Source organism: Apus apus, chromosome 3 (assembly GCF_020740795.1).
Source record: "Apus apus isolate bApuApu2 chromosome 3, bApuApu2.pri.cur, whole genome shotgun sequence".
NCBI classification, from domain to species: Eukaryota; Metazoa; Chordata; class Aves; order Apodiformes; family Apodidae; genus Apus; species Apus apus.
In genome coordinates this window covers 71,128,567-71,151,424 of record NC_067284.1, presented here as the reverse complement: position 1 = coordinate 71,151,424, position 22,858 = coordinate 71,128,567, and the positions used below count along the sequence as shown (strand labels likewise).

At 38.7% G+C, this 22,858-nt stretch overlaps 1 protein-coding gene across 3 annotated transcripts in view; it reads left to right on the top strand.

Moving 5' to 3' along the window:
* THADA (THADA armadillo repeat containing) overlaps positions 1 to 22,304 on the top strand; it is a 168,987-nt gene extending 146,683 nt beyond the window's left edge. For all 3 annotated transcript variants that reach the window (XM_051614144.1, XM_051614146.1, XM_051614143.1), the window contains 2 exons: positions 19,457 to 19,623; positions 20,853 to 22,304. In XM_051614144.1, coding sequence (XP_051470104.1) covers positions 19,457 to 19,623; positions 20,853 to 21,191 — 506 coding nt within the window. In that variant the 3' untranslated portion in view covers positions 21,192 to 22,304. The remainder of the gene's footprint in view (positions 1 to 19,456; positions 19,624 to 20,852) is intronic.
* The last annotated feature ends 554 nt before the right edge of the window (positions 22,305 to 22,858 follow it).

The window sequence follows — 22,858 nt, the reverse complement described above, 5'->3', positions numbered from 1 at the left end:
TTAATGCAGCACAATAGTCTGGCATTCATCATCAGCACCACAGGTGCTATCAGGAAATCATGGGTGAATGGCATGATCCCAAAACTTGTACCCCCAAGTGTCCTTTACAACCAATTCATGGAGTATTTCATAACAAGTGACTCAGATTTAATCTGCTCCAGTTGCTAGAGAAACAGCTAAGAGTAAATGCTAGACAAACCTAAAATGCTAAACTTACCATTGTCATTTGTGGTGTTCAGCTGCATGACAAGAGCACATACAAGCAGATCCCACATATTGCATCAGGAACAGTAAAGAAAGATATGTTATTCTAATTGTTGCCTCAACTGCTTGCTGGCATTTGACAGTGTGTTTTCAAACTGTTTGTTAAACTAAATGTAAACTTTGGCCATATCAAAAGGAGCTTTTCTTCCACATGTTTTTGAGTATATGTGTGAAATAGGTTTCCTAAAGCTTTATTTCATCAGCATGTCAAGTTAACCCTCCTCTCCCCAGACCTGTTTACTTACAAAGTGCTAAGTCTGTGCTGTGGGATTGGAGATGGAAGATAACAGGGGGTTAGAACCTGTGCACCATTGCTGTGTGGAGTATACAAGTTCTAAGTTCCTCTGTCACTCTCCTGGTGAAGCATTTAAAAAGAGATGCTAACAAGCTGTTCAGAACTCTCCTCTTCATATGACTAATGTGTTCATCCTCTTGCCAAACTTGGGGATAGATTCACCACTTCTTGCTCTACTTCTGCGCTGGTGTAGCCTTCTGTGAGGCAAAAGGGAGGACTGTGGTGAATAAAAAAAGTGTCAAGTTACTCTGATCCTGAACCAAGTTTAATGTGTAGGGTTCAACTTTTTTCATGTACTGGATGACTTACCCTGATGTTTAGGTTAGGCTAATAGACCTCTGAGGCCCCAGACAGCTCCTTTAGTTGTGGCTCTTAAAACCAGTTCTGGCAGCTGCCTGGTTTGGGGGAGTAAGTGATAATTACCTGAACATAAACTAAGGAACTGCCTGCATACAAACTGGTTTGAGGATGCATTAACTGGAGGCTGTGGAAGGATCATGGGTGATAGAGTTCTTTTTCTTAAGTCAGACTTGTGCTTTTTTTTCTCTATTCTGGGATTTTAATTTCTTTTCTATTTAGAGATTTGATGAGGGATTGCAAAAAGCTTAAAGTCAGAACTTGTCTGTAGAAAGGTGTGTGCTGAAACTGCTGTTTTGAGCTCCTCCACTAGCCAGCCTGTAAATGGAGGTTGGCTGGTAGAGCTGTGGAGGGTTTCAGCTGCATACAGAACATTAAACATCTTCATTCTAGATACATGACATCAACTGCTGTGGTGCGAAAAGTTAAGGGTTTCCCACAATTGGATCCATCTCAGGGCCTTGTGTTGCTCTGGGTAGGAAAAAACAGCAATTGGAAAAACCATTTTAAAAGTACTTACTGCCATCCATGATTTTCAAATTGCCTTATGTGTCTTTTAGTCAGAAAAAATCTCCCGGTCAGATCTTGTGATAGTCCACTGTGCTTGGGAATGGTCCAGGAGTTCTCACAGCATTGTCTGGGTTACTAATGAATAACTGCTAATCATGTTAGCCAAAATATGTTTATGTTCCTTGTACTGGGGACAAGTGGAAGGAAGGTTAATGAATTTTTTTTTTCTGGGATCAGCTCCAGGATTTCTTCTGCTTTGATAGTCTTCTTGATAACTGCATTCTGGTAACTAGATGTGCAGCTCACTGAACAGAACTGGGTTTCTAAGCCTGATATGAAAGAGGAGTCTTTTGAGCTGAATGTTAGAATTTAAATGGGAGATGGCATTTATCCAAGTGGTGCTTAAGCAGTGGAAAGCAGAAAAAGCACATAGGCAAGACCCATCCAGGCAGAAGAAGAAGAGAGTATGATAAAGATGTGATACAATCAAAAGCAGAAAAAAAAATTTAAAAATCCCATTAAAGCAGAGCTGCTCCTGTTGCAGTACAAGATTATTTTCTACAAATGAAATTGATTTTCAAAAGATTATGCATGGAGTCTGTGTAACAGCCTATGGTAAAAGCAGTATGTGCAGCCTGAGTGGAGAGGTGTACAGCAGTGGCAGCAGTTTGTGGTATTAAATTCAAACACGGTGTAGGACTTTGTATTCAGAGACACTGTAAGGTGATGACATGTCTTTGGTTATATTAGATAAGGCATGTTGAGGACAGGAGGAAAGGTCAAGCCAGCTGTGTGTGTCTTCTGGGAATCTTCTGAAGCAGGTCGTAGTGAGGGAGGCAGCGGGGGTGCTGCTGAGAATTGCTAGAACACTCTGCACAGTGAAGTGCACTAGATGTCCCTGGAAAGTACTGTAAACTGTGAAAGGTAACATCACTGATAAAGTACTTACACTATCTGTAATTGTAGGATCATAAGTAGAATGGGATTCAGAGGGAAAAAGTACAATATTCTCCTTAAGGGACCATACCTCTGGCTGCATCTTTTTTTCCCTTCTGTGCTTTTAATGGTGAATACTTCCTTATGCACGTGCACAGAGTAGGATTTATGCAGGGAGACAGATGTGTAATGATGACCATTTAAATCCTGGCAAACTAAGCAGATGATAAATACTTGTATTAGTCGGTGACTACCTGATGACTATGGTGACCTTACATTTAAGAAGTTTGCTCCAGAAAGCAAAATGACACGTGGTAGAGATTATGAAATACTTACTGTGGCTAGAAGCTATAATTTGGGGTTTTTTGCAACTGCTGTAATAGTTCTAAGGAGGTAACAATTACAGGTCAGTTCCAAGGATTTTTAGAATTGAGGTCTAGGAGTGTAAATTGATTCATCTGGTCTCTCTGCTAGGATAAATTTGGGGCTGTTTCAGGAGCAGATCTGATCTGTAGTCTAGTCATGCTGCATTGTTATGCTAATAAGTATATTTTGAGTCTTTGTGATAGTATTTATTTTGTATCTGTCATTGTAGTTTTATATAAAAACATACCCCATCATTATAAAAAACTTTTGGAAGATCTGATTGGAAAGTAATTGAGGTCTTTTAGGTTGCGTTTCTAAGATGATTGTTTCCTGGTTTAATGGTGACTCTTGAATAATGTTCAGCTGTTTTCCTCAGGTACAGAGAAAAAGTTGGCTGAAAAAGATAGAAAATGAGCTGAAATATTTTTGTTCAGAAAACTCTTTGGTAGTTACCTTTGGGCTCAGGAACCCATCACTGAATATATGGACTGCCTTTTGTTTTCTTTCTGATGCCAATTCTTTTTAGTCACAAAGCTGGAGCAGAGGAAGGCTCTTTGCTATCCACACCTGACGTCCTAAACCTGGAGTCTTTGTGTCTGACTAAAATACTAATGAAGAACCATTTACTTGAAGCCATGGAACTTCCTAGGCTTATGAAATCAGGTTTTCTGGTAGATCCAGTGAAATGGTTGTCCCTGTTCTCAACAAGGGTGTGCCCATTTGACACAAGCAAAATAGCACTGCTGTTGATGGTCATCTGCTATTAAAACATTGCACTTTATTTCTGAGAGATATCTGTGGTATTTTGGTTAAAATAGTAATAGTCATAATGATAATAATAAAATCTATATATGTTTCTTCTGTTGGTTTGCTTTTTACTCCTGGATTAATTCTAGAAAAAGTAAGTAGCAGTGTTAATTACCTTGATTGAAAAAAAAGTTTTGCAAGGCAGGCCAGTAAACTGCAAAATCAGCCTCTCCAGGAGTAAACAACAACTGAAGGACTGATCATGTTCTTCTGAACAGAGCTATTTTGTGCTTTCTCTGAACGACAAGATGTCCAACTTTTTAAATCATATCTAGACCTCTGAAATATTATTTTAACAGATTTATTTAGAGACAGAGGTTCCACAAGATATGAAGATGCAGGACCTGGCCTGTGATCTGTATGACATTTTGCTCCTGTATTGAGCTCAAGCTTCAAATGTATTATTTGAATAAATGGAGTCCAATTTTATTGGTTTGAAAAACTGAAATGAAACTTGCAATAATACTGTTGTAGCTTTTTTTCTTCATGTGCAAAATGAAGGCACAAATTGCACTATTTGCTGACCAGTTGCTGCTCTCTAATTTTATTAATACTGCTTCTTCTGTTTCACTGTTCCTGTGAAAGGGTAAAGCTGTCCCAAGAGATTGGTTTTTGAAAGACCAATGGCTACAGATGTGAGTAATTTTATATCAGGTGGTTATTTAAAAAATACATATTTTTAAGCTAGGTTGTGTTGCAAAAGTCAGCCAAACAGCAATAGAAAATAAATCCTGTTACTTGAAAAATGGTTTAATGAGTAGGAATTGGGAAAAGGGAACATGGGATAGGAGGAATGGAAGGGAGTTGCATACAATTTAAAATAAAATAATTTCCTTTTATAGGGAGCTCACTTTCTCAGAGCACCTGACCAGGTGCTAGACACACTTGAAAATCAGGATATAGAAGCTGGTTAACTTTTCAATCATTGGTTACTTGGCACAGGTGAAGGCTGGAACAAACAGGGTGCTGCTCAAACTGAGAACGTGCACAAAAAGGCTGTAGTTACCCATAGCCTGCAACCGCCCTGCTCCTCCTCAGATTGCTAAAGTAGTCCAAATAAATATTGCCCAGTATCTCTGATGTTCTTGGTATCCTGAATATCAACTTCACATACAGTGCTGTTGAAAACAATATTCTAGCTGAAAGATTTGGAAGAGTCCTGGATAAACACACCCATACACAAGTGGCATTTTTTATAAAGACTGAGAGGGGATACCTGCTGAAATCACGAGCTGGGCTGAAGAGCTTGCTTGATTTTACAAGTTTTCAGTTAATTATTTCCATACCCATGTTAGCTCTTGGCCCTAAATGTGCCAAAATTTAAAAGTCTATGTTAGTAGTGTAGACATCTAGTTTGTAAACTGTTTGTGTTTAAAATATGAAATGGTAATTTAAATATCTGTATTATATATTACAATAATAAAAAAATTATGCTAAGAAGTGCATGTATAATGCTTTGTGACACGATAAATGTATCTTTTGAAAATGTTTTGCTTACAGAAAACTAATCAACAGCTGTGGAAAGTGAAGGTTTCAATATTCCAGCAGCAGAGATTGAACAGATATCAATGGTGCAAATTTCCCCTTCTTGTGCCCTTTACATTACAAGATATCACCTCTGCAAGAATGATACTGAAAACCTGTGCAGAGCCCTGTGCAAAATATTTGTCCCATGCACAGCCCATGCCCCATTTCAAGGTGTCAATGAGGAGACGATACATTTATGGAAGCAGATTTTTGCACACAGAATTTCATTTCTGGATGTGTGTGGGTGGGAGTGAGGTAGGGAATATAAATACTTTGCAAACTAACCTAAACCACCAGCTTGTTTTCACGTAAGTCAGCACTCAGCATTTTTAATGACCAAGACAGTGCCTGCCTGTGCCAGAGTCAAGGCAGCACCCTAGAATGTTTTGTTATATTCCCGATTCCCTGTACCAGAGCTTTCCTAGTGATCTGTTGCTTTAATTCCTGGTGCTGTTGATGGGAGCTGGGAAGCAGTTGAGGGACACGACGGGCTCTTACTTCAAATTCTGAGATGTGTAAAACTCCACATAGTTTTTTTGTTTGTTTTTTTCTGTAATCTGTTCCAAATGAGCTCTTGCAAGGGAAACTCAGAACTGGCTTGGTCAAACAAATTGATTTTGCATGCACAAGAAAGTAGTTAAACATCCTTGGGAAGCCTAGAAGTTTAAATTTTAATAACTTGACTCTTCATGAAGGGTTTTGCATTTGTTAGATTTAGAGCAAGACTGTTGAAATCACCTTCAGGAACAGAATTATTTATGGCAGTTGCTTACAGTACCAGTGTAATGCCACTTTCACATGTTTTTAATTTTATTCCTTCACATGGTCTGTGCTGTGTTAATGATCACCTTGTCATGCTAGCAGTGGAAAACCACTTTATAAATAATTCCCACTGGTAAGATGAAAGTGTTAGCAGAAATACTTTAGTGAAGGTCTTGATTAACTCATACACTTGGCTTGATCACAATGGGTTAGGCTTACAGTATCTTGTTACCAGGGCTAATAAAACCCATTCATTTTTTCATGTACTATGTTCATTACCCTTTTACTTTCCCTCATGTGCAGACACACACAAGCTGATTTTGTGTTTGTGTTGAAGACCAGTTACACTTCATAGACTTCTCCTTACTGTACTTTTAAGTTCATACTCAAACAAAACCAACCTTCCCTAAGTTCCAGAGTCTGTATCTTGCATATCGTAATACTAGAACTTCAGGACTCTAGATTGTTACACCGAGGTGCTCAACTTAACCTACTGTTGCTATAAACAGCAGAAGATAGGGGGGTTTTACTTCTTTTTTTAAAAAAAACATTTTTTCATACTTACTAAAAGCTTTAGCGTGATGCACAGGCATGAAGAAACACAACTAAGAATTACCTTTGCAGAATAATTTCCTCTTTGATTCAAATTCCCCAAATGTAAATAATTTCAGTAAATCACCATATTACAATATGGTATCCTAGCATCCCATATTCCATCACCATGGCCTCTCAGAAATATCAGGAAGATGTGTCGTGTTCTCTGCAGCCCAATAGCATTAGGATCAAATAAACTGTGTTAATGAACAAGTCAAGAGTCTTTCAGAAAAGATGTTCCCAGTATTGATTTCCTTCTCTTAAAGCAACTCTATTGCATATATTAGTTTAATTAGGCAAGATCATACCAAGATGGAGAATAGCCTCTCAGGTTAAATATACCAGAGCACAGAGGACTTTTTGGAGCCAGTGACTTCACACTACCCTACTACAAGGTCAGCAAAGACCTCGGAGTGCAAATACTGTGGGGAGTAAGGAGAGAGCCTAAGGATAAAGGGATCTCAGGGTGAAAGAGTACTTATAGATACAAACTGAATTCTGTCCTCTGCCGGTCTATAGAACACATCCATGGTTCCATTTCAAAGCCATAGAAGTAGTAGAGGCATTACAGGCAGCCCTTGTTCATTAGCTGCCTTCTCTTGCAACATGTTTTAATTTTTTGAATGGTCCCCTCTGTGACACTGTGGCAGGCTGCCACAGAGTAGAGGTAAATTTTCCAAATTCAAGGATTTTACACGAATCTCACTGTTAGTGGTGAGGGCTCAACTAGTCTCATCCATGGCAAGGTGGGGTAGAATATGGCCTTTCCTAAAGCAAACTCATTTGAAACACGCAGTTGGAAAAATAAGATATTAAAGACAGAATAAGTATTTATATTAAAGACATATGTCTATGTTAAAGACATATGCCAGTGTGTAGTGTATCTGCAAATGTTATTACTTATTTAAAATAAAGGGAAAAGAAAAGGAAAAATACTTCCTTGAGCAGTGAACTGAAGGGAGCTTGTTTTAGGGTTTTTTAATGGACTTGTTTGGGAGATAAGTAGATTTTCTCATGTATGATGAGTGAAGTTTCAACCTTTCACTAAGCAGGACAGCACCATGGTCTCTTTTCTTTACCCAGCTGGCTAGCTTCATTGAAACAAGACTTAATATTTTGGATTCCCGTATCATTTTTGTCCGACTGGAAATTGTACAGCTGGTTCAGAAGTTGTGGTGGGAAACACGTACACAGAAGCATGCCTGCTGGTTTCCTTATTTTGTTAAAAAATGGGACAAAAATCCCTTTGATGTTGTTTATTCTTGTAGATTGCCAGTCTAATTGAATAAAATACACCAGAGCTGTTATTCTTTTTTGTGCACTGAGTGCTCCCTTCATCTCTACCTCCCCTCCCACTTCATCCTCCCTGTTTCTTGCACCTTTCAACAGGCCTTGAATTGATTTATGTAAACTTACTGCATGCTGCTTTTCTGTCTCCATCTTCTCTCTATAATTTGTTTTGCAAATGAAATTAATTGTGAGAACTGTATATTTTTATAAGAGAGTTTGATGGTCCATTGCTAGGCTTGCCTAACACTTCTCAGGATAAAATCCTGGTTTTCAGCTACTTGTGTTAATCCTTCCTAGTCAGTACTGAGATTTTTCCGTACTGTGGTTTTTATTGCTTTAATTATTTGTTTTTGTTACAATACTCATGGTTCTACATGGGAAATTAGGGGAAAATGCTATCTTTATACAGGCTATGAGAAAAAATAAAGGCCTTTTATTTTAATGCTGTTACACATCTATGCTTTGGAGCAAGATGTTTTTGGTAAAATATGTACAATTTTGGCTGAGAAACAGGACTATAAAAAGCTGTACTTTATCCAAATATTCAGTAGAGGCTGAAAGGAGCCCCAAACCTAAAACATTAAAAGATTTTTGTGTTTGCAAAGCAGCTTAAATTTCCCTGCTCCTGAAATATGCTAACCTGTGTTCCCAGCAGGGCTAGTGAGGATGCTCTATGCTGGGAGCACCTGCCTCTGAAGGACTCAGCAGCTGTAGCTGTGGGTAGCTCTGGGCCAGGCTGCATTTAGGCACTTGAAATGAAAACTCTTAAGCTTTCAATGATACATGTGAGGTTTTTTTACCAAGTTCTTTTTATAATGCAATAGACAGGGCAGATTGCTCTGATGGTGAAGCAGGGGCATATGCTATAGGAAATTATCATCTCCAACAGTACTACTACCTCAGTTGCAAAATTGAAAGCGTTAAAGTGAATTAAGAGCAGGATCACAAAAAGAGGCATGCTAAAGCCATTTAGCATTGCTCTTGTTACTTACATTCTATCCCTGCCTCTCCCAGAGAGCTGTTTTGTGCAGGTAAGCAAGTCACTCCAACGAGAGTTTGGAAAGGAGGTCAGTAGTTTGCTGAGTGCTTAGTTAGATACCTTGGAGGCATGATTTGCAGATGTTCAGATCACATACAGCTGAAGCCAGGGGGAAATGCTTTTTGAATATTAAAGTGTTATGGGGTGCTGACTCCTCAGTGAAACGGATTATAATGTCTCAAATCAAGCATATAAAATCAGTCAAGATTTTTTAATCTTCATGACTGTCTACTCGGCCTGCAGAATAGCTAGTGCCATTTCTTCTTTCCACGGACATCATGATAAATACAAGTGATTTGTGACACACTCTGTAGCAAGATGATTGTCTGAGAGTCACAGGTTACTTAGCCATTCTGTCCTCCTTGCCTATTTGGAATATTTTGGAATAAGAAGGGTTCAAAGCTATGTATTAAATGTGGAGAGAACAGAAAAAGAAGTTTCTTCCCAGTGACTGGGAAATCTCTGGTTGTGTGTAGTTCATGTCTGCGTTAATATATGAGACACAAATGTTTTTATTTTTGTGGGATCTTAAACAAGGAGCTCTCCTATTCAGCACATCAGTGTATGGGGGAGAGCACTCACAACACTGTCTTAGCTCCTTCTCAGTTGAAGAAACACAAATTAATACCTCAGAGGACTTTGAAGGCAACTGAAAAGACAAATGTAAAATCTGTATTAGACAAGTATATTGATATCAATGTTAGACTTTCTATCAAAGAACTCTGATTACTGATTGAATAATATTTACCAAAGACTGTGTATATGTTCACATTATATGCAAGACTAAGCAACTTCTACTCCTCCCATAAATTTACTTGGAAGAAGGCCTCAAAGTAATTAATACAAACCATATTACGATTTAGTGATCTACTTGAGTGTGCCAAGGCCTCCAAAATGGTGATGTGTCTGATGAAGTTGCAGGGGGGTGACTGGACCCTGCTAGAGGATGCCTTGATGATAGCTAGAAGCTTACTGTCTTGACCCAGCTGTTACGCATTTAGACAACTGTTGTATGGAAATGCCAGAGCCTCAGGTATTTCAGTAAGAGACGCAGCTGTGCCAGAGGACTTCCAAAGAGGTGTGGACCTGCCCCTGTAAAGGGAAATGCTGATGGTCAGTAGGGGTGCAAAATCCATATGTCCCCTAGGAGACAAGAGTTGTGTGAAAGAAAAAGGAGGTGAGTTTCTTGCTTTAATGTGAAAAGTGAACATCATCTTGAAAAGAAATGTTGAGTCCCAGTACTAGAAGTGCCTCAGCCACACTAAGGTGATTAGGATCAGCAAGCCTTTATGTGTACCAAAATTTTTGGAAGTAGAGCAAGGAATATGTATGCATTATCTCATTTCAGAGTTTCTGAAACTCACTCACTTTCACATCAAAGAAAGTAACTGGTGCATCATCTTCCCATTGCGGAGAGCAAATGGTTCTCTCATGGACTGAAGATGCTCTTGAAACTTTTTTTCTGAGATAGGTGTTTTTCAATTCAGGATTGAGACTTGCAGCTGTACTTAATTTCTCTTAGACACCTACGGGAGAACTGCCCCTAAGTGATCTGTAATCCCTGAATTGTTGAATAGGAAGGCCCTGGCAGCAGTCTATAGGTGACAGCTCAGGAGTCAGGCTGGCATTTTTCATTGGAATGTCAGAAAACTAAAACCCAAACATACTAAAGTGTATGGAAAACAGCTAGCAACAGGCATTGGAAGGCATTTGAATCTTGACAGGAAAATAAAAAAAGCAGGAACATCATCTTGGTCATTTGTTACAAATGCGCTTCCGGTGTGAATGTTTTGTAGTCCTGGTAGTTTCTAACATTACAGTGTGTTTGCAAACTTCATGGCATTGTGTATCACTGTACCTATGTGTCAGCAAAAAGATAAAATAACTTGAGCCATTCTCTACACACAAGTTTCATCTCTTGGACAGCAGGTGAGTAAGACAGACAGTCTGGCCTATACTGGAAGCTTTTGACGTAAGGGGATTTTAATTACATCAAGTGTTCATATAGTGAACAGTTTCTGTGGGTTTTGCTCTATAAGTATATGCTCTTACATGCTGTGGAAATAGGCTTAGAAAATTGACCAGTAAAGAAGCTGAGAATATATATAATCAATCTTTTTGACATAAATTACTACACAAAATATTTATGGCACTTTCCATAAGAACAATTTAATAGTCACTTCATTTCAAATGTCACCCTTTTTAGTAGGTATTATGAAACTAAGATAAAAATTAAATACAAACTTTAAAACAGTCTCTCCCCATACTATTTCATTTTAAGGAATCAGAACAGGCATGAAGACTGTGTTGCAGAAGTTCCCAAGTTGCTTTTTTGCTATTCTGCTCAAAAATTCCTGCATTCACTATGTTGCACATCCACCTGCATCAGGTGTTTTGTACTAAGTTAGCAAGTGTCTTCTCTACTCAGGTGTGCTCAACAGCCACAGTTTGCAGGAATCTGCACCTCTGCATTGTCCCACCCTTTCAAGCAGAACTGCTGGAAGAAGGATGATACCTACCAATGTAAACTACTGTTCAGGAGAAAATGCAGAAAAAGAACAAAGTATATTGTAACCTCAGTGGCCTTGACTAGTTGAAGTTTTTATGTTTACTAGAAAATTTTCCAAGAATCTAAAATTACTCTAAATTCCATTAATTCAATAGTGAAGAGTCTGCTTAGCAGTTGCCACCAGCTGGGACAAGCATGCATTTAGAGCAAGGGTTATAGTACCAAAAAATGAAGTACGGTTTTGTATCAGTATTAATGTAGAAATACATAGAATTTTCATGCCTGCATCTGCATCTTGCAAAAAATTCCACTAAAGTGCACTTCGTAATTCAGATCAATTGGTTTAATTAAAGAAAAGGGAGAGAGAACTACTGCATTGAAATTCATAATTGTTTTAGCAAGATTTATTGGCATGTGTGGTACTTGTTAAAATCAGTGGCTTTTGCAGTGAGAACTTTATTTCTTTTTAAAGCATTAAATTATATAAGAATGTGTAATTACTGTGACTTTTTACTTTGTATTCCCAAATTTATTTCAGCACCTAAAAGTTGTTCTCAGCTCACTTATACAATGTTAGATCATCACATGGATGATCTAACTGTTTGCTTTGTAGAATACAATGCCACTAATTAAAGTTGAGAGTGAATGGACTGAATTAGAATCAGCTCATCCATTAAAGACTGGCTACTGATTACTTACTGAGAGTACTTCATTTAGCTCTATTAATTACACCGTGGCACCATTATGTAAAGGTTATGAGTTGTTATACTCTTGAAAATTAAGAAAAAATGCATGAAAAATAATTGTATGTGCTCAGCGCTGGCGTCTGGAAGTGGTAAATGTTAAATGGAGTGTTCATGTGAATAATCTATTAAGTTATTTTTTTCTTATCAGCATTTTAATTGCAAGTGAGTGAACAGGACAGCAACTTACAGATCTTAATAGGTTCCTCACGCAAACTGTGATGGTTGTGGCTGTGACTCCGTAGCAATGAAGGAAAGCCTGCCTTTCTAGCACTGCTTTAACAACAGCTTTAACGTGTTTGAGTGTGCTGCTGAAATTATATTGGTTTTCAAGTACTGTGGGGAGAAGAATTTTGTGTCTAGTCTTCTACATTGATTTACCCACCCTTTCTTTATTCCTTTATCCCTTAAATAACCAACACTTAACCACTGTTCTCCAGATATTAGCCAAAAATTTCAGCTATGCTACAGAGGTAAATTTGTCTACATCATTCACGGCAGGTAATCTTCATGAATGCTAAACAAGAAGTTCCTGAGTTGGAACATGCCAATAACAAGTCTTCAGTCATTTATTTGGTTCTAGTGAGACTAATTTTGAAACTGTGAGTCTTTAGCTTTTTTTTTTTTCTCCAATAAGTAACCTAAGTTGAGTTTAAAAACATACATTCTCTTTGGCAGTGTTTTAAACAATTAGCTGAATATTTTTTCCTTTTCAAAAAGAAAGGCATTAGTTTTTGTGGGTTTATGCATGAGGTATTATTTTTTTGCCGTTTAAATGAGAACATGGCTTTGGGGGAGGAGATCTGCAAAAGCAGTAATGCAAGTGGTAAAGTCCAAATGCTCATTTCCCCTGACAGATCTGTGAGCTGTGGTTGTTTTGTAATAAAACCCTTCACGTACAGGAGGCACGGCTTGTATGGGAAAAGCTTATGTATGCATATTTATATATATTTAGAAAGGAAAACAAAGAAAAACTAGTTACTGAGGTGAAAAATATTGTTCACATTCCAAAAAAAGGGCTTGAAAAGGTGATGAATGTGTGTGTGGTTTTTTGTTCAAGAAGGAACTTTTATTTTCTGCTTAGTTCTGAGCTCTTAGTTTCCATCATCATCAGCCATGTTACTGACTTAGATCTGTTTATAATCAAAGTCAAAGCTGAGAGCAGAGTCACTGCCACTCTACTCGGAGACTGCAAGTATTAAGAAATTAGTTTTGATTAGTTTGTTTTGTAATAGTGTTCTGTTTTGACATTGTGCTGCATGATGTCAGGAAGGGCCTCTTTTTAAAGTCATCTTGAAAAAGCATGGCTATAAAACAGACTCAGGCAGGGAAATGGAAAACAGATGAGGTAGTTGTACGTCATCTAGGGAATTATATTTCTCGAGAGGATAGAAATGATCTAATCACCTTTGATTTTATGAAACACTATAAAAAGGAATGCTTATATATTAGATTTTACATAAATGGTCATTTGAAAAAGTGGAAAGTTTGATGTTTGTAACTTAAATTGACAGTGCAATGAACAAGCATCCTTTCAAGAGCCATCTGCCAACTATCTGGATGCAACAGTTTCCATTTCTGCATTTTTTGTTTTGTTTTACTTCTTAGTTGCCCCAAAGTATAATAGCACTGTAACATTATTTGTGGAGATTGAGTGGGTATGAACACCTCTTTACTTTCTGTCTACTGCTACTGCTTTTCTTGTGTCCTGTTGTTTTTCTGGTGTGTTGCCTTGCTGCAGAGTTGTACAGTTCCTGGCTAGCTCAAAGTAGAACATACAAGCAGGTTATTTCAGCATAAGAAATTGAGTTTCTAACCTCACTATATTTAAAGTATTATATAACTCTTGGATTTGGTCAGTGCATACATAAACACGGTATTTTAAGTAAAAAATACATGTGCAGCAATGCCTTGCTCAGTTCTCTTATATTTGTATGTCAAGAATAGGGGCATACTTGATTATTACTTAACAGCAGAAAGAACAAAAAACCTTCAATGCAACAAAAAGTCATGGGTGATTCAGTAGGTGAAATTTTCCATTTGCAAATCTAATATTACAGCTGTTAGTGACTGTGATGCTGGATCTGCTGTCATTTGGATAGGACCCTGATCTCTTGCTTGATGTTCATCATCTCGTTAAGGTAATGTATCAGAAAACCTGAGATAAATCTCCAGTTTTGTCAAGCCATCATTCAGTGAGCTTTGTTGATTGAAGTGTCCATGCTTGTCTCTGAAGCAAGAGTACTACTTTATTTCACCAGGATGTTGTGAGGTGCTGTATTGATAATAATGTAGTCACATTTATACCTGGGTAGGCAGCACTTTGTGCTCAAAGGTAAAAAATATTCTACCAATTCAGAGCATACCTGGTCTACCTAAAATACTTTCTGTTATTTCAGTTGAAGAACTTACCCTATATGTTTTCCATGAAATCATCCTTGGTGTTGGTACACTGTTCTTTGTGAGGCTTTCTCCCAGGACTGTTACACTAAGCTTCCTTGCAGTTTTACTTCACTTTGTTTTTTCTGAACACAGTATACATTTAATAGAATGGCATTACTCTTTGTTCTAAAATTAACGTTAGTTAACAATTTCCAGTCTAAAACCAATTAACAAAATGCTTTGTTAGGCAAGGAATATTTTCAGCTTTTTTATTTTGACTACATTTCATCATGGTTGTCCTTAAAATCTGTGTATATGCTCTTAATACATCCTTTCAGTTCCCCGTAGTATCACTGAGGCTTTAACAGAGAACAATTGTGTAGTTGGAGGACACGTAATAGGCTACTAGAAGAAATATTTACATCTGGCATGATCAAAGCTTTTGGAGTATATGAATGTGTGTGTGGGAGGTCTAATTTTTATGTGGGTGGATTCACAAAGACTAACACAACTGCAGTACTTAACCCCTTTCCCTTTATGAAAATTCACTTCCTCAAAATGAAAAAAACATGTAGTACCTGATTCTTATCTTTTGTTTTTCATTTCAAGGAGTAGCATTAATTCTTCTGCTTGTAAGTACTTGTTTAAGGCATAGAGAATTTCTTTGTATTTCAGCCGCTGTATTACTTACTTAGCAAGATGCTTATCTTGCTCATGATGTTTTTGCATGTTGGAACACATACCTGTTTTAGAATTTTTAAAAAATTATAATTTTAACACCATTTTGATAGCCTGTAGAACTGTTGTGTTAGGAGTACTGCTGTATTTTCAGTGTTTGGTAATAGTTATGCCTTCAGGTTGGATTTCTGCTGATTTAGTCCCTGTGGCAGTAATCAGCTATAAGCAACTTCTGGAAATCTGTAATTTGAAAAAATTTTATTTAGTTACTTAAAATAGATACTTACATTATGAAAGGCTATAAATGCTCAGTCATTTGAATCATCTCTGTTAGTGTTTTGTTTACATGACTCCGACAGGGAAGTTTTTGCATTATAGCTGACCTGAGCTAGCAGCTTGCTGAACGGGGAGGTCTTGCTCTCCCTCTGGCCTCTTTCCTTGCCCCTGCTGCCCTGTGATCTTCCCTTCCCTGGCTTCCAGCTCTACCAATTCTGGCTGCAGGGTAACCAGTCCAGCCTGCCAGCTGAGCAGAAGAACCCACATGCTGAGTTGTGTGCCAGATTCCTATGCTGCTGTTCCGAGTATTAATTTTACCAGGTGATCACCAGAGTACCTGAGCTGGCTGGAGGAAAGCATCAGGAGCCCATGGCCTGAGGGGCTGTGAGGAGAGGAGAGCCACATGTCCTTTTTGCCCCTGGTGAACTTCCAGCTTGCTCAGACCATTTTCTGAAGTCATAGCATGAGTCATGAACACAGCACCATGTATAATGTGTGGCTTCTTGAAAATCCACCCTGTTTCACAGGCAAAATATGATGTGAGGACCAGTTCTTGTAAACAGTTTATATGTCAGTGAAGACACGTACATTTATTTTTAGAAGACATGCACCTTTTGTAGGTATCTTAAAAGATTTTGTACATGCTTACAGAATCCATTGCTGTTCCTATTAGAGCTGGAGGTCATCAAAGCAATAGAACATTTTCCCCTCTGAAAGCATTTTTTAGCTATTTAATAATGTATTTTTGCTTGCTGTTATTTATCTGTATTACTTCAGCACGCCAAGCTTAGGGAGCTGATGCACTTTTTTTTTTTTTTTTTTTTTATTCTTGGTCCATCTCTTTGTTGTCCTTGTGGCAACAGTAGTTCCCAAAACTGATCTGGAAGTGTTCTAGCATCAAATTTGTGTGAGCTGGTATCAAAGTCAGTTAAAATCAGTGTGCTCTGTAAGTAACAGCAGCTGAGGAAGCGATTCAGAAACAATGGAGCCATTCCTTGATGCTCTGCAGTTAGAGGGGTTGGGATGGGTTGGGATGGGGTGGGCAAGTAGAAGCAGCAATTCTTCATCTGGCAGAGTTTGATCTGCTGTTGAATTTGTGTCCACACCTCAAGTACCAGGAGGTTTCTGTTCTAGCTTCCCTACCACAGAATCCAAGCTAGGCAGACTCTTACCCAAATGTTTGAAGCCTAAGATTCAGAATTATCACAGTGATGTTGCTTTTTCTCTGGTCTCAGTCTCTGTTGCTTGCATTTGGTTGATCACTTAAATGGTGTCTGCAGTTCATAGAAGGGTGGTCAGCACCTTTTGGGTCAGTACTGTGTTGAGGGTCTTCACATTTTTCCTGTGTATTAGAGCTCCTTTATATATTTAATTTTTTTCTGTATTTTTTTCTCTTCTCTTCTTTGGGAAAAAAAAAATCTTTTAAATCTTACTATTTCCTTTGTTGCAACACAAGGATTCCCTACAAGACTGACGTGCTATGTGACCACAAAACCACCTTTTCTTCTGTGTCATGCAATTGAAAAACTGCTAGCAAGCAAGTTCCGTCTAAGTAGTACCTCAGCATTACTTGTTTTGCTACCTCTTGGTAGTTTCAGCATGTTCATATAATAACAGAATTTAGAGGCCCAAATATATGTTTGGTGGTATTTCTCAGTAGTCCAGTATTCTCATCCACAAAAGGAGCATCACTATATTTATACTTAAGGAGTCTAAATATTAAGAGAGGGGGGAAAAAAGGCCCCAGAAAATTGAGGGTATTTTAAATATCTGCAGTTGTATCTATAATCAGTCCTCTGAAGCAGCAGCTACCTTCAGGAAGATAGCAGTGGGGAATAACAGATTTCGTTTTAAGCTCCAAGCATCACTTAATTTGCTAAATATTCAAATACAAATAAAGTGATACTAGCAAGAGACATTCTATAAACCTTGACAATTCTAGTAATAATCTGTAAAACTCTGAACGATCATCAGAATTCAAAAGAACTTGGTTTAAAATGTTGTGGTTTGTAAGCATTTGTAGCAGGAATGTTTGTCTTAGGCTCAGAACCCCACACTCCATTTTGATTTCTATTCTTCCAGCTCTGAGGATTGCCAGTATTTCTGAAGAGTAAAGGTCCCCGTGGCACTTGAATAAAACTGTTTTCTACCTGAGCCTAAGCAAATCAAAACAGAGATGACAGACATTGTACCCATATTTTAGAGTATCAGACTGGTACAAAGTAGGGCACAGCAACAGAGAAAGTAAATTAAAAAAAAAAAAAAAAAAGGTGTTGGAAAGAAATGTCAGCAAAAACAATACCTAAAAAACCCAATACCTAAAATAAATGGTGTGGGAATGTTCCACTGCACCCCTGTAAACTCTCTCTCATGGACAAAGCTGAGGGATGTCCTGATAGAGTGGTAAGTCTTGACATGAAGAAAACAGATTTGAACATTCCATTTTACTGTCTAGCAGAGCCAAACTGCATATGTAACATTATTAGTGTCACCAAGAGATTGACTGCCTGCCTTCCTGTTGCTTGCTCAAGGAGATTTCCATTTACCCTCAGCTAACTCCAAGATAAAGAAGGGACCATCTGTTCTTTCTCCTTCACTCCCTTCCTTATTACCGGCCTTTGTTCTCATGGTCTCAAATGCTAATTCATCCTCCCCAATGTCCTCGGTATGTTGCCTGCTCTGTCACATACCATGTGCCCATCGTTTTGTTGGTCTTTTTTGCCCTTTGTTATTTCCTGCACTTCCGCATTTGTTGGCATGTGCATTTCCCTAGTCCTGGTGTTTTACTGTACATTTCTCTGTGGTGTCAACGTACTCCACAAAAATCTGTGGTTGGCAGGAAGGCTTGTGAGGTGTTAGAGAGTTGAGGTTGATGCTGCAGCTCTAAACACAGGTCTTGGCTGCACTGCTGTGTGTCTTTCTTGTCAGTAATCATTCTCCTTCATGATACGTGTTTAAAGACAGTCACAAAAATAAGGTCTGCCTTGCATGTCTGTATTGATTTTTCTGAATAATTCTGACTGGGTTGTGTTGTCTGCTCGCAAAAGACAGCCTTCAAGAGGGATGTGTCCTTACAGTAACACTGCTGAGAAAACAGACCATTCAGTGAACAGTTGGTCTTTTGCTGGTGACTGTGGATGAGGATGAATTTTGCCAAAATCCATTTTACAGTAATAGGGATTTAACAGAAGCTTGTTCATTAGCTCTCCTCCCCTGGTCCTCTTCCTGTATGCCCATTAAAAAAATAATAAAAAAAAATAAATAAAATTGTGTGTTACCAGTGGTGAAACCCATACCTGTCAGTGCAGGTGTTGGAGCTCTTGTGCAAACAGGGCTTCTGGCACTTCTATGTGCTGCCTTATTGAGGGCAGCCCCAGGAGCCACATAGTTAAAACAGCATCTGCCCAAATGGGGGCAGTGGGAAAGAAACATGGTGTGGGTGATGGCTTTGTGTACAGTACTGGCATGATTTGTCCATTTCTTTGCTCCCCAGGAAAAATACTGTAGCAGCCGATAGCTCTGTGATGGTGCTGTAAACAGTGTCTGCCTTTCCTTCCTTTAACACCTTCTCTAAGCCTGTCCTCTGTGCGTGGTCTCTCTTACATGTGTGTGCATGTGTGTACATATACACACATATATGTGTATCTTGTATAAAGAGATTGCACACCAAATCATGATTGGTTCTATATCCCAGCCCTTTAAAAACATGCAATGTGCTATATAGGTTTTGAGTTCCTGTGAATCATCAAATAAGATTTAAGGCATAGCTGCAGTTTTGCAAAAATAGTCATCATGTAAGTGTCAGGACTGTCTCTGGAGAGATTTCTAACAGACATATTTGTATATTTAAACCCAAATTAATGAATGTCACTACATGGGCAGAAAAAAAAAAAAAATTAAGCATCAGTATTTTCAGTTGCTTCATGTATTATTTTGGAACTGAGCAAAAGCCCCGAGTGGCACAAAAGTAAACATTCATCTAACTTACTTGCAGTATAATTCATCATTCTTCATGTGTTTGTATAAATTCAGCATCTGTTCTCAAGAAACCATTTTTGTGCTGTTTTTATTTGAAAATACTTGTGGTCTTGCTATATGTTACACATATTTTCTCTCAACAGAGTTTGCACTTAGGATCGTGAACGCTCCAATGGCCTTGGATTTAGCATTTGGCATAATGTGTGAGCTGCTGCAGCAGTGGGGGCAGATCCGTGCTGGTGTACTGGTCCTGCTGGAGTGGCTGCTGGGGGACAGTGATCTGAGAAGAGACTCAGAGACTTCAGCCCTGGTAATTTTAACAACCAGTTGCTATGACGTGTTGGGATCACTATGTTTCTGCAGTTTTGTGGTAGGAATAGGATGAAGCGTCTCATCTGATGATTGATGATCACTACTCTGGTATTAATTGATTTCCAATTAAAATAAACTGAACAGATGGACAGTATTTAGAATTAATAAATTAATAGAATTTGATGGCTGTTTCCTGGTAATATCAACATCAAATCAAAAAGACCAACAAGCAAACATTGAGTTACTTAACAAATATTTTTGACTGAAAAACTTTGAGGCTGTAACTAATTGTATTCAGTATCATTGCAGATGATGGCTTGCCTTGAATTTAAACTGCTGCTGTGGGTGCCAGGCACATCTGGTATTCAAGCAGTGTTCTTCCAACTGCTGGCTTTCCCAGATATGTCATTTAAATATTTGGTTACTTTGTGGCACCTTCCACATGACTGGTTCTGTATAGTGCGTATATTTCCTGTGTGCATATACACACACACACACATATATATATACATATATATATATATACACAAAACAGCCTCACTCCTATCAGTTTTTGTCTTCAGAAGCATTATATATATAAAGAAAAACTTTGCCACACAGGTTCTGTAGAATATAATGCTGTAGAATACACTGTGCTCTCTTTCTCTTGACAAGACTCTAAAAGTCAAAATAGTGCTGGAAGGTAAACCAGAAGGAGCAGGACTGGCTACAGCTTTGAAAAGTTTGTTGGCAATTAATATAAGTCATGAAATATATCTTGAATCTTAAGTCTGTGCCTTTCTGATGTTTCACTGACTGATACAATTTTTCTTTTTCATTTAATCCACTCAAAAAGCCCCATGATATAGCAAATTACCATACTAGTTACAGAGGTTTATGTAAAATATAAGAGTTTCACAGGGAAAGGCAAGCACATGTTAAGGATTAGGACTACTATTTACTTCCATTTTCCCAGGAATTGCACCATAACTGCCTGATTTTTGAAGGTAAAGTTTCTTTGGCAAAGTAGGAAACTTTATATTGTGTTTTCTCAAAGCTTTGAAAAATTATGCAGATTAATTTTACTTTTTTTTGGTTTTGTTGTTGGTTTTTTACCTGAAGAAGCTGTTATTCTGTAACAGCCTGTCATATCTCTGTAGTACCTTCTTTCGTATCTTTTAGAATTGTCTCATTATTTTCAAGACCATGAGTGATTGTCTAATAACTGTTGCTTTTCTTTTCATTAAGGAAGAAGATGATTACCTGTTTGATAAAGGGGAAGTCAATTTTTGGGCAGAGAAGTTGACTCATGTCAGACAGCTTAGTAAGCACCTTTTACTGCTTATCTCAGTGACTCATCTAACTTTACCAGATCACAGAGAACTTAATCGACTATCAAGAATAGCACTGGACCAAGCCCAGCTTGTGAAAGACCTTCTTAGAGCACTACCTCCGACTCCAGAATTTTCCAAAACAGCAGAATTCACAAGATTGGCTATTCAGAATGAGAGAATATCTGTCTGCCTTAAAATTTTAAATCTGCTGAAGCCTGATGATACTTGCAAAGATGAAAATTCAGAAAAGTAAATGAGTGAAAGTTCATCCTTAAGGAGCTGTGCGTGTTACTGGATGGGCAGGGAGACTGAATTCTAATGATACTCAAGGAATAAGGGATTGCTATAGGGACTCAGGTAAACCTGCAACAAAAACTATTCAGTATTCACCCTAAACACAAGTATTTTAGATATGAGTCAATTGATTTTTATTTTTTTTGGTCAGAGATGCTGTGGGACACTGTTCCTTTTAAACGCATTTGCTAATTTAATTTATCTGAGTGTGTTTTATTATAGCTACTGTAGGAAATAGAGCAGCTAAACCTAGTATTGGCCATTAATCCAGGTGCAGGCCACCTGTAGTTCTGTTGCATTTTATCCCCCATTTTTACCTTTTGTATTTTAATACCAAGAAAAAGTTGGTTTTTTGGTCATCTTCTTTCAAAATGTAGAATGGTAATTATTAAATTAATTTTTTTTCCTTTATTATTTTAATTGTTTCTAAAAGAAAAGAAACAAACCTTGGCTTCTTTGTCCATGACAATTTTTAGAGTACCTTTTAAATGTCACTGCATTTTGCTCTGGTGGAAGGTAAGGAATTATCAGCTTGGCAGTAACCTCGTTTTGCACATGGAAACAGGATTGGTTACACTTCTGCATGCCTCTTTTTTTCCTGTAAATCAAATAGCTACTTTTACAAAATCACTCTCAGACGAAGGCTGCTGTGTTCAGAACAAAGCAGCTGTTTCATTCTGAACAAAACAGTTTCATCTTTACTCCAGTCTTGGAAAGTTGTGTCCTACTCAGCAGTTAGGCCCCCAGAGGTGGACCAGAAATGATGTTGCTCTGCAGGGCTCAACTTAGGGAGATGCTGTCACCAACACACAAGTGTGGGGGACAGAAATGTTCGTTGTGCTTTACAGATGTATATTTCTGGGAACAGAAATAGGGCTTCAATATGCAAACGAGACATCAAAAATAAATACTTTCAACGGGAATGCTAGGATCCCTTGGCCAGGGGCTGTGGCCTCACGCTGGGTGGCAGGAGAGCCGGGCACTGCCAAAAGCAGAGACCTGCCTGGGTATGCCGTGTTATTTCGGTCTCCTTGGAAGAGCGACGTGTCCAATAAACGACTGCTTGCTTTCAGTCTCTTCAAGTAATTGTACATTAGCACAGTTCGGTCGTAAATCTCGATGACGATGATAGAGGTAATTAGCTGTTCTCCCACGGCCAGTGCGGCGGGAGGGGCTCTGCCCGCTGCGGGCGCGACCAGCAGGTGGCGCTGCGGCACCGCCGAACGCGCCCGCGGGGCCGGGGGAGCCTCAGTGCCCGGGTCTGGGGGAACCTCAGTGCCCGGGTCTGGGGGAACCTCAGTGCCGGGGGCTGCGGGAACCTCAGTGCCGGGGCCTCCCTGGGGGCTGGCTTAGCTTGCCGGGGTCCGGGGGAAACCTCAGTGCCGGGGTCTGTCGGAACCCCTCGCCAGGGGCTAGCTGAACTTTGCCACGGCAGCTGGGTGCTGCGGTGCCTGGTAGGTGATTTCTTCCCATTCCTTGAGTGTAAACAACAAGCTGCATCAAGATAAGCTTCCGGACTAGGTTTAGTGAACGTCTGAAAACTGAACAAGGTGAAGTTTCTACTAACAAAGATGTAGAAACAAGACTTTAAACACATTTGGTAAGTTTCCGGGATTCACCCAATAT